The following is a 12,809-nucleotide window of genomic DNA, read 5'->3' on the forward strand; positions in this document are numbered from 1 at the left end:
ACGGTTGTTTTGTTAAACATTAGACCTTCTAGCGCACTCCCCTCACACCCTGACCTACCAGCAATGGGGCATCATCCTCCATGTCAACCCATCCCCCTTTATAGTCTTATGCCAACTCATGCCCTCCCTTCTCCCTTACATCGCCCATGCCAACTCACCATGGGCAGACCTTGGAAGACATGCTGAGATGAAATAAAATAATGCTCCAAATGTCTATTTTGACTTCACTATATAAAAAACACTCATTCGCTAAAGCCCATTCAATACTTCTAAATTCCCTCAGTACTTGATCCCATAAAAACAAATATTCATAACCCCACAACAAAGACAACCGTTCCCTTAATAACCTCTATGAACTTTTAATCAAGCTGTGAACTTACGGCCCTCCAGTGTGATAATGATAGATTGTGGACAGCAGTCAAGCATTGATAATGCTACAATGATAACATTTATTGTTGTCAACGAACAGCTATTGAAATTGCTATAACAGATTTTCTTTTCAACTCTGTCACAGACAGGTGTTTCTTTTCAACTTTTAAAGGGCTGGCTATTTAAATAACTTGAGAGCTTGATAGTTCTATCGTCCTTATCCACCCTTCATGACCATTTACAACTTCTGAAGATTCATAATTCCCACCCTGCGGGTTAAGGCCCTTGCTACGGCGAGAATGGGGTCTGTTTGAACTTGGCACTAAGTTCAAATGGTCATGCTGAGCTTGGGATTCCCAACTCCTATGTGGAAGTCGCATCCTGCATCCAGCCCGTTGTCCCGTCCACCCCACCCGGCGAAAATGGTTTCTGCCAGATATGAGGGTGGGACTTCCAGATTTGGGGTCCGTCCGCCATTTTGGATATGCTGCAGCATCTTCACGGCTCTGAAAATCCAGGCCTACATCTTGTTACCTATCCTTCAACTTAATGTTGTTTTCTGATTTGTTCAATCTTCACATACAATTTAGCACTCATCCATTGAAAAAGGTGAGAATCACCTGTGGATGCTGCCTATTTAAGAAACATGACCTATGTTGGTCATTTTGGATGGGTTTCTTGTCTTTTTTTTCTCCACTCCACTAGATACTGTACCTTTTGATCCAGAAGCAACTCAAATTCCATGCTAGTACAATCTGCCTCCAATATTGCAAGAGTTGCTGCTGAGCCAAGTATTTGGAATTGAGCACATAGACCAGGCTGACAGTCAGTGCAGTAGTGAAGAGTGCTTCATTATTGTTGGCGCCATCTTTGGGCCAAGATGTTGGCAGTACTGATTGTCTGTCTGTTCATGTGTACATAAAGATCCTATGGCACTATTCAAGGAAAGTAGGGAGTTCTGATGACCTGGCCAACACGTATCCATCATCCAACACCACCAAAACAAATTAACTGATAAGTTATCTCATTGCAGGAACTTTGCAATGAACAAATTGACTGTTGTGTTTGTATGTAAAGCAGTAGGTGCACTTCAGAAGGAATGTATTAGTTGTAATGTGCTTTGGAATTTCTGATGGTATGATGGGTGCCATATAAATTCAAGTTATTTGCCAATTAATGGCCAGCCAGCGTGATAGGTGTACTGAAATGTGCAGCACTGCCAGGGTGGGGGCGGGAGGAGGGCGGGCGTTGACATAAGCATGGCTGTGGGGGAGCATGGAATGAAAGCTCCTGAAGGCAGAGAGCTAACCCAGGGAGCTGAAGAACTTAAAAGCAACCAATAAAGATTTTAAAATGCAGAAAAAAATGTCCACGCATCAGAATCAGCCGCCTGAATATATAAACGATGAAAATTCTGCCCATACATTTTTATTTTTTTTATTTAATAACGGAAACCTCATTCCACCCGTGGATGAGATTTCCTGTAAAATGCAAAGGCCACCTGGCCTTTTTGCCCGCCTGCCAGCCGTAATGTTGGACAGGCAGCGAAAAATCTCTTAATTGCACTGTTAATGGGCTTGATTACCCTCTTAATTGTCGGTGGGTGCAGTTCCAAGTTTGGCACATGCCTGCCGACCGAAATATCGCGCAAGTGTGCAATGATGTCGGGATGCTCACCCAACGTTATCATGCGCTATTTCACGCTCAAGTGGGTTGGCCACGTGCCCGCCCACTCAGCGAAAAATTCTGCCCATGGACTCGTTCACCTGAAGTTAATGAGCTATATAGCTATTGAACTAAGTTGAAAGATTTTGGGACTGGATGGGTAGAATGTGGGCAAGAGAGCGAGCATTGCAGAAAGGATTGTTAAAAGGAGAAAGCATTGAGATGTAATTTTATTTTGATAGGCTTAACTTTCTACCTAGCTTCTGAATGAGGATTTCATATCGTGTGATACCTTTTATATCAGCAGGAACTCTGTTTATAGATATGCTAAAATTATCATCGCCTCTGGCATTCCCAGAATACTGGCTTTCCTGTCTCCACTTGTGGCCTGTCCTTAAGCTCTTGAGTTGGGACAATTTGCAGCAATTGTTTGTAGCCCAGACTGCCAGTTGAGTTTCATTGCCACTTGGGAATTTTGCAGTACAATCCCCCAAGATGTTCTATGTAAAAACTAAAAACAGGAAATCCTTACTACAGGGCAAGGTGCCATTTTTTCTCCCAGAAGAGATTTTAAAAAGCAAACTAGCTGCTTGTTCAAGTTTGATTTTAATGCACTTCAAACTAACCACCCACCTTGGTTGGTGCAGCTGTGGCACAAGTCTCTGTCATTGTTGGAGATGGCTAATAAATAAACCTTAATTAAATAGTCAAACTTTTGAAAAAATTCACGTTGCTGTCTTTCTTGCTGGAAAGCAGACAGAAGTTTGAAGTATTCAGACCTCCCGAGTTGATGTTTTTGAAGTCTACAGAGAGTCCTGAATCCAGCTCTCTGAGCCATGCATTTCATAAAACCGCTCTTTTAATCAAGGTAAAACTTGTAAAAATCACCAAGAAACTCTAAAAGGTCTCTAGGACAGTTTCTAAAATGCCAGTTTAACACACTCTGGCTATAGTCTGTGCATAGAATTTACAGCATAGAGACAGGCACAATCCATTAGGCTCGATTGATTCCTGCTGGTGATTAACCAAGTCAATGAGCCCCATTCTACTTCATCTCGCCCTGTCAGCATACCTTTCCATTTCTTCCTCTCTGATGTACTTATCTAGCTTCCACTTAAATAAATCTATGCTATTCACCTCAACCACTCCCTGTTATAGGAAGTTCCATATCCTTATTGAAACATGTAAGATCCTGAAGGGGCTTGACAGGGTAGATGCTAAGAGGATGTTTTCTCTCATGGGGGAATCTAGAACTAGGGGGTACAGTTTCAAAATAAGGGTTCTCCCATTTAAGACACAGATGAAGATGAATTTCTTCTCTAAGGGTTGTTAGTGTTTGAAATTGCGAGCAGTGGAGGCTGGGTTATTGAACATATTCACCACTGAGCTGATCAGGTTTTTGATTGATATCGGGGTCAGAGGGGTGGGTGGAGTTAGCCACAGTCAGATCAACCGCAACTTCATTGAATGGCATAACAAGCTTGAGAAGACCGAATCTTCTCCTATTTCTTATGTTCTTATTCTTGCCACTCTGGTAAAGAAATACCACATGAATTCTTTATTGAATTCTATTTTATATTATAGAAATATTATATATATATTAAACTCCAACTCCAAGTACCTCCACAAGTGGAAACGTATTTACATCTATTCTATCAAATTTAAAGGCCTCAATTAGATCAGCCCTCAGCCTTCCTTTTTGTGGAGAAAATGGCCCCAGTCTGTGCAGCCTTTCCTGATGGCTATAATCTCTCAGCTTTGGTATCATTGTTGCAAATCTTTTTTTGCACCTTCCCCAATGCCTCTATACATCTTGTAAAATGGAGATCAGAATTGTGCATGTTCTTAAGTGTGGCCTAACCAAGATTCTAACTTACTGCCTTGAAGTACAAGCAGACTTCCTTCCTTACCTCAGGATTCAGGATATCCAATACAGGAGGACGGAGTTGCTAGAAAAGATGGCGGTAGATGCTGCATGAAACAATTTGAAGAGTAAATCTGTCTTTTTGGGTGTGTGAGTAATTGTGAATTCCAAGCAGGGCTGTGCTCAAACAGTCCAGAAACCCCCTGAAAATTTAATAGGTAGTTGCTAAATAAACTTACTGTCCAATAGAGCTTTGAGCAGATGCTTAGAAAGGATCTGTGCTGTATAACTCTGACTCTTATGATCCTTGTTGGTATGGGTCTGATTCTGACTAATTATTCAAGTTTGATTTTTTGCTTTACACTCCCCAACAGCTTGAAGATGTCAAAGCTATATTGGACTGCTCTATGGCTCAGATACTTCACTAGGTCAGTAGCTGAGTCATAGGGCTGTACTTCGCTCCGAGGCAAATAGTTTGTGTGAGATTTTTTTTTCATCCTTTGGGGGTGGGATGGAGTCAGGCTCACTGCCGCCACCCCTGAACATAGATCAGAGATGGCCACAGGGCAGCCAAGTGGCAAGACAGGCTGTTTAAAAAGCCCACTTCAGTTCTCTGGGACTTTGTCCCAATTGTTTTGTTAAATATGGGGCCTCACCCTTCACACCCCTCCACCCACCCCCCAGGTCCCATCCATACTAGCTCATGTCTCCAGCCACCCCCAAAGGCCCTCATATCCTCAATGCCAACTCATGCCAGCCCATGCCCCCACCCACCAGCCTTTGATCTTACATCCTCCATGCCAATTCACCCAATATCCACCATAGGCAGACCTAAGGAGCCATGTTGAGATGAAGTAAAATAAAGATAAAAATATCTATTGCAGTTTTCACTATAAATAAAAAACTGTCATTCATGAAAGGACATTCAAAGCTTTAAAAGCCCCTCAAGTATTTAATCCCTTATCAAAGCAAACAGACTTTTATTCATAAACTCCACATCAAAGATAGTTAATCCTTTAAAAACCTATTTGAGCTGTCAATCAAACTGTAAACTTTTAATCCACCCCCCCCCCCCCCCCCCCCACCCCATCCCAACCTCTAGCTGGGATAATTGTAGGTTGTGGAAAGCAGCCAAGCATTAATTTTTTTAAAAATTAATTCATGGGATGTGGGCTTCACTGGCTGGGCCCACATTTATTGCCCGTTCCTAGTTGCACTTGAGAAGGTAGCGGTGAGCTGTCTTCTTGAACAGCTGCAGTCCATGTGGTTGAGGTACACCCACAGTGCTGTTAGGAAGGGAGTTCCAGGATTTTCACCCAGCGACAGTGAAGGAACTGCAATATATTTCCAAGTCAGGATGGTGAGTGACTGGGCGGGGAACTTACAGGTGGTGGTGTTCCCATGTATCTGCTGCCCTTGTCCTTCTAGATGGTAGTGGTCGTGGGTTTGGAAGGTGCTGTTGAAGGAGCCTTGGTGAAATCCTGCAGTGCATCTTGTAGATGGTACACACTGCTGCTACTGTGTGGCGGTGGTTGAGGGAGTGAATGTTTGTGGATGTGATGCCAATCAAGTGGGCTGCTTTGTCCTGGACTCTGTCAAGCTTCTTGATGGTGGACAGGCTTCGGGAAGTCAGCAGGTGAGTTACTTGTCGTAGGATTCGTAGCCTCTGACCTGCTCCTGCAGCCACAGTATTTATATGGCTAGCCCAGTTCAGTTTCTAGTCAATGGTAACCCCCAGGATGTTGATAGTGGGGGATTCAGTGATGGTAATGCCATTGAACAGCAAGGGGCGATGGTTGGATTGTCTCTTGTTGGAGATGGTCATTGCCTGACACTTGTGTGGCACAGATGTTACTTGCTACTTCTCAGCCTGAGCCTGGTTTTGTCTGCGTCTTGCTGCATTTGGACATGGACTGCTTCAGTGTTGAGGAGTCATGAATGTTGCTGAACATTGTGCAATCATCAGCAAACATCCCCACTTCTGACCTTATGATGGAAGGAAGGTCATTGGTGAAGCAGCTGAAGATGGTTCGGCCGAGGACACTACCCTGAGGAACTCCTGCAGTGATGTCCTGGAGCTGAGATGACTGCCTTCCAGCAACCACAACCATCTTCCTTTATGCTAGGTATGACACCAACCAGCAGAGTTTTCCCCCTGATTCCCATTGACTCCAGTTTTGTTAGGGCTCCTTGATGCCACACTCAGTCAAATGTGGCCTTGATGTCGAGGGCAGTCACTCTCACCTCACCTCGGGAGTTCAACTCTTTTGTCCATGTTTGAAACAAGGCTGTAATGAGATCTGGACCTGAGTGGCCCTGGCAGAACCCAAAACTGGACATCTGTGAGCAGGTTATTGCTAAGCAAGTACTGCTTGATAGCACTGTTGATGACCCCTTCCATTACTTTACTGATGATGGAGAGTAGACTGATGGAGCGGTAATTGGCTGGGTTGGATTTTACCTGCTTTTCATGTACAGGACATACCTGAGCAATTTTCCACATGGCTGGGTAGATGCCAGTGTTGTAGCTGTACTGGAACAGCTTGACTAGGGGCATAGGGGCACGGCAAGTTCTGGAGCACAGGCCTTCAGTACTATTGCTGGAATATTGTCAGGTCCCATAGCCTTTGCAGTATCCAGTGCCTTCAGCCATTTCTTGATATCACGTGGAGTGAATCACATTGGCTGAAGACTGGCATCTGTGATGCTGGGGACCTCCGGAAAGGTCAAGATGGATCATCCACTTGGCTCTTCTGGCTGAAGATTGTAGCAAAAGCCTTATCTTTTGCACTGATGTGCTGGGCTCCCCCAGCATTGAGGATGGGAATATCCTCCCTTGAGCTGTTTAATTGTCCACCACCATTCACGACTGGACGTGGCTCTGATCTGTAAGCTCTGATCCGTTGATTGTGGGATTACTTAGCTCTGTCTATCACTTGCCGTGTATGCTGTTTGGCATGCGAGTAGTCCTGTATTGTAGCTTCACCAGGTTGACACCTCATTTTTAGGTATGCCTGGTGCTGCTCTTGGCATGCCCTCCTGCACTCTTCATTGAACCAGGGTTCATCCCCTGGTTTGATGGTAATGGTAGAATGGGGAATATGCCTGGCAATGAGGTTATGAGGTTGTTGGAAATACTGGTTACAAATTGTGTTTGAGTACAATTCTGCTGCTGCTGATGGCCCACGTTGCCTCATAGATGTCCAGTCTTGAATTGCTAGATCTGTTCGAAATCTATCCCGTTTAGCATGGTGGTAGTGCTAGATAACATGATGGAGGTTATCCTCAATGTGAAGGCGGGACTTCACAACTGTGGTCACTCCTACTGATACTGTCATGGACAGATGCATCTGTGGCTGGCAGGTTTGAGAGACTGAGGTCAAGTATGTTCTTTCCTTTTGTTGGTTCCCTCACCACCTGTTGCAGACCCAGTCTAGCAGCTATGTCATTTTGGACTTGGCCAGCTTGGTCAGTAGCTGTGCTACCGAGCCACTGTTGGTGATGGACATTGAAGTCTCCCACCCAGAATGCATGATATAATATCATATAATGAAGGCCATTGAGGTAATATTAACAAACAACTATTGTAACTGCTGGAACATTTTTTTCAAATCTCACTGACACAGGCTTTTTTTTAATTTTTAAGGGCTAAGGATTAAAGTAACTTCACAGTTGACAGTTTTACATACCGTATCCACCCTTCACGAGCATTTAAGTCTCCTCCATAAATTTGTGACTCCCACACTGTGGATTAAGGCCCTTGCCACAGTGAAAATGTTTCAATTTAGAACTGAATTCAAATGACCCTGCTGAGTTTGGGTTTCCTGCCTGTGTGAGCCATGCCCTGTTCTCTTTCCCCTACTGGCAAAATTAGGATTTTTCGGAAATGCGGACAGGACTTCAGGATCCGGGTCCCATCTGCCATTTTTAAAGGCCAAAGAGTCTCCATGAGGCCACAAAAATCTGGTCCATTTGCACAAAGAAAATCATAAATTCAATACCTGATCTGTGCTAAGTTCATTGATCTCAGCTGGATACTATAGTTGGCCTGGGATTATGCTCTGATACCACTTGCAAGTAAGAGCTTGTTTACACATGACAAGCCATTCCAACAAATACCAGAGTGACTGGAACCATCATCTCAAGAAGTTAGCAGGAAAAATGGGCTGGGGGCGAAGATATATTAAGAGTTCTGTACTTCAGGATAAGCTCTGGAATGTGGCTGATTGCAACTGCATAAACACCACCTAAAAGTGTAGGTTAAGTTTAATATACAATCAAAAAGGACAAACTTTGCATGGTTCAAAATGTTTTGTTTGGTTTTACATTTGTATATAGTTTTAATTGTGCCCATGTCTATGCAATAATTGGATCTCACAATCCATTATTCATCAGCCAATTTTAAACAGTGCTTCAGTAAAGTTCATAATGCTTTGGGCCTTGCTCTGGTCATAAATTCTGGAAAACTGTGGTAATCATGTTTGGAATTTTTTGGTCAGTGGTAAGCAAATGACACTAGCCATTCATTACACTTTCACTTGTTCACAGGCTTTCTATGGGCTTTTGCACTGGAAATTTCTGTGTTTAGAAAGCCATTTTGGTGTGGGGCTGTGCCCTCTACAGGGGATCTGGCACCTGAAAGGACAAGCAACCATGTATCTCCTTAACCATTCAGATTGAAGAATCATTAGTGAGCAGCACAGAGTCTAAAGCAGGAAGTGTAAGTTAGAATTTTGAAATCAATGCCAAATTATGTACTATTATGGTCAGGTCAGAAGTGGTAGAATAGCTCCCCTCTCTTTTTACTCTTTAGTTGACTGCAACAGGTCAAAAATTAAAGAATTTGCCAATTCAGTGAGTGTTTAACTGTTAAATACTGAGAGTGTAAAAGGCACACACAGGCAGGTTTTGTTCTAAGTTTTTAAAAGAAAAGGAAATAGGATTTATTGTACTTAACACCTGATGTAAACAAAATAAAGAAAACGTTCCAAACCTCATTCACATATACATTCAAAAGTTCTCAAGTAAGTTACAAAGTGGGAGGGAAAGTTAAATGCTTTAAGAGTCCAAAAAAAGTCAGTTGTACATGGATCCTGTAGATTGATCACTTGGATGGTTTGTGGCGAGGCTCGGTGGTCTTTCCAGATTTTGTGTTGGACGATTTGAAGATGTTGACAGATGTTTTCTGTCTTTTCTTCTGGAGTCAGCAGCTGGATTGATTTTAAGATGCTGCGTGTATCAATCAGCTAGGGCACAAGCCTGCAGGATGGCTGGAGAGAGAGTGCCCACTCAGGGTCTTTCTGACCTGCACTCAGACTGTCTGTCTCTTTTCTGACTGGCATGGAGAAAATCAGTTTCTTAAAACACAAAGAGGATCAGGTTGCTTATCACATGATCTCTCATAAACTGACCAGTTACCGAAACTTGGTCATAGCAAGTTAATTCCAGGTCCATTATTTAGAAATGACTAGGTTATGGCTGGAGGAATTCTCTTCTCAGCCAGGATCCATTGTCCAAAGCAATTGTGTCTAATGGCTTGTTCCATACCCAGCTGAATACACAGGTGATGTCTGAATGTTTTGTGAATGGTTCAGGGGATGGGTCTTTCACACTCACCTAAGTTGATTGTCTCTGGTGGGTTACTTCTACACAGGCCTTCGTACTAATGGCTTTGGAATTTGTAGAGTACTGCTATGCAAATGTTTTGCCATCTAGAAACTGCTATTTTAAATCATTTAAAAACGCTGTTGTTCAGCCTTTTTATTTATTCGGCGGTTTCAGCCCACTCAACAAGTCATTTTCAATATAAAACATGGGTTTATCACAGTACAGAAAGCAAAATAGAGGGAAATAAAGATCAGATTAAGAAAGAGATAAGAGAAACAAACTTTTTAAAACTATTTGCATTTTATAGTTTTGAAATCTCCAACAATAATTAAAATCTGCATGAATGAGACTCCATACTTATTAAAATTTAATTTTCAGCATCAAAGAAGCCATTTGGCAGTAATTAAGGTGCAATGTGCCATTTTAAAAAAAAACTACAATAGTATGAACAAGCTCTAGATTTTTCTGGAAAGTTTAGTGGATTCTGAAGAAACAAGTACAGCAAATTCACAGTCGTTTGATGTTGAGTCAATTGGTGAGAAACCAGTATGACGTAGCTTTTGGAGGAGGAAGACAACTTAGCAACCTCTTGCTTTCAGCACTTAATTCTGCATGTGCGGTCACAGGAATTTTCTGTCTGATTTTTGCTTTAATAACGGTGAACGCTGAGAGCCTCACCATTATTTCCACAACAGAATCCAAGCCATGACGTTTCTCTTTAAATAGAACCCAAAAACAGTTTGAAGACTCTTTAAATTGTGGGCCTGGCTATGTGAAATGAATGAATAGGTGTTAAAAGCATAATATTAATTAAACCCAACGTGTTTTAGATTTCCTCAGAATCTTCAGGATGTCCTGAAGAAATCTGTACAACTAGTACAGCACTAGGTTCACTCGTGAACAATTCAAGTATCAAAAAAGAGCCGAGACATTCATTGAATTCAGAAGCTTTAATGGCACTCTTTCACCTGACTGAAACTGGAAGCGCAAATTCCACAATGGTATGTAAATACGAATATTCAGTTCATGTTTCTTTTAAATTTTATTCTTTGTATGTATCTCTATCCTGCTGTAGCATTTTGTAATTTATAAAATTGCTACTGCGAACTCAGCCTGTGGGAAAGTGTATTTTCTGTGATCAGATGGTGTTACTTGCAAGGTTATTTTGATGACAAGTTCATGCGTACTTTATTAATGCATTGTTAATAGGACTACCTTATCTCTGTTTCAATTAAACCTGTAAATCTAGGGATAGTAGATCATCTTTCATACTTGAATTGTAGTGTGAGTGCACTGTATTCTATGAATGCTTGTCTTCCTCTCTCTCCTTCCCATCCTTTGAAAAAGCCCAAGAATGTTGGAGCCAGTTGCACTGTCACCTCAGCCAAAATCCACTAACTCAGCCGTTACTGTAAAAATCCACTAACTCAGCCATTACTGTAATTTCTATGAATTGTGCTACGGTTCAGTTCCATAGACCGTTGTTGCTCTTCAATACATTGCAGAAGTGCTCATTTGTTCACATAAGTCTAAACTTTGACTGTCAGTGGTGTGTTCAGAGACAGGTCTGAGTTATTCTTTGCATAATTGATTAGGGAAGATAATTTTGAGTTTTACTGTAACTTGTTCATTCATCTTATAGTTACAGAAAGTATGAGGTTGATCAGAGAAGAAAAAGGAAATCCTCTCGAGAATGAAGGATTAATGATACTAAAATTTTTACTTTCCTTGGTTTTCACAGGAGGGTGTTGTAATGGGGATGAGAGAAAATGATGCAATGTTTTAATTCTCTTATTGGGTAAAGGTAGCAAGAATATGGAGCTAGCGTGGTTAAATGGAGTTGAAGTGCAGATCACTCGTGATGAAATAGAATAGCAGAACATGCTCATTAGGCTGAATGGCCTTCTCTTGTTCCTATGTAATGACACAGAAAAAATACACATGTCACAATTGCGGAATTCAAAATGGAAAAGACATTGGGTTTGCCAGCTTATGAAAGTCTAGAGGCTCTGACAATCTTTCAAACATTCTTAGGTACGGGAGAGAACAGTAGGGTCGCCAACGTGACACCTAATTTCAGAGGCAAGAACACCTCCTTGTATGACTGCTTATAGGGGAAAAGATACCAGAGGAAATCGTGGAAAATCCCATTTGTTAATGCCATGGTGTTGGGTTGAGTGGGTAGGTGGTGGAAAGGATAACCAGGTTTCAGTAAGGGACAGGATGAGCTCAGCTTCTGTTGAGTATGGTATCAATGCAATCTTCCATTGTAAGATCAGGGATTGCAAGGGCCATGTTAGCGAGTGAATGGATGAGATGGAGGGAAATTTGGAGAGGGGTGGTGATTGTTGAACATCTGACAGAGCCTGAGGCTTTTCCTTTCGAGGCAGAAATTAAATCGCTGAGCTAAAGGAGGCATAAGTGTAATCGAACTTCATTTGTATAGGCCATGGTGAGGCAATGCTCCTGTCAGAAGAGGGAAAAACTATTTTTAAACTGTTTTCTAAAGATTGAAAGTCTAATACCTTTGACATGTACTGATGATAATATCATGTTAAGTTACCTTAAAATGGCTGCATTCTCAATAAGACAACATAATGGCTTTAATCATTTTTATTTCCATTTGATTATACGGTTTGCAATCTCACTATAAGAGGACGATTAGACAAAGGCTGCTACTCAAATTGCTTCTAAATAATAGTGGATTTGTATCTTTAGAAAATGGAACATGTGAAAAATCAATTATGGTACGATCATTTTGTGGAATATGGTCGCACAGTCAGTATGTTTCGGACTGAGAAGATAAGAAAGCTGGTTGCAATGGGAATTCCAGAATGTCTTCGAGGAGAGTTGTGGCTTCTCTTTTCAGGTGCGTATTCGGAATGTTGTGACAAATTCATTCTGCTACAGATGAGTCCAGTAAAGTGTTTGGCTCAATGGTTGCACTTTTGCCTTTGAGTCAGAAGTTTGAAAGTCCCACTCTAGGAATTGAGCGCTACGGGAGAGCTGCATTTTGTTACTGGTGCTATATTTCAGGTGAAACATTAAACCAAGGTGCCATCTGGTTGTTCAAATGGATGTAAAAGATCCTCAAGCTCTGCGTGGGAATGTCAATGTCCTAGCAAGCATTCATCCATTAACCAATATCTAAACAGATTAACTGGACATTCATCTTATTGCAATCTGGCTCAGTGAATATTCGCAACCATGTTTTTCCAAAAATGCAACAAGTGACTACATTTCAAAAAGCAAATATTGGTTCTGAAGTCCTATGGGATGTCTTGAGGACATGAAAGGAACTGTA

General features: G+C 41.8%; 1 protein-coding gene across 2 annotated transcripts in view; it reads left to right on the forward strand.

Annotated features, from left to right (window-relative positions):
- Nucleotides 1-12,809, forward strand: part of tbc1d8 (TBC1 domain family member 8) — a 111,522-nt gene that overhangs the window by 72,421 nt on the left and 26,292 nt on the right. For both annotated transcript variants that reach the window (XM_078545634.1, XM_078545635.1), the window contains exons 8-9: nucleotides 10,336-10,506; nucleotides 12,224-12,374. In XM_078545634.1, the coding sequence (XP_078401760.1) occupies nucleotides 10,336-10,506; nucleotides 12,224-12,374 (322 nt within the window). The remainder of the gene's footprint in view (nucleotides 1-10,335; nucleotides 10,507-12,223; nucleotides 12,375-12,809) is intronic.

This window comes from Cetorhinus maximus, chromosome 7, assembly GCF_964194155.1.
Source record: "Cetorhinus maximus chromosome 7, sCetMax3.hap1.1, whole genome shotgun sequence".
NCBI lineage: Eukaryota > Metazoa > Chordata > Chondrichthyes > Lamniformes > Cetorhinidae > Cetorhinus > Cetorhinus maximus.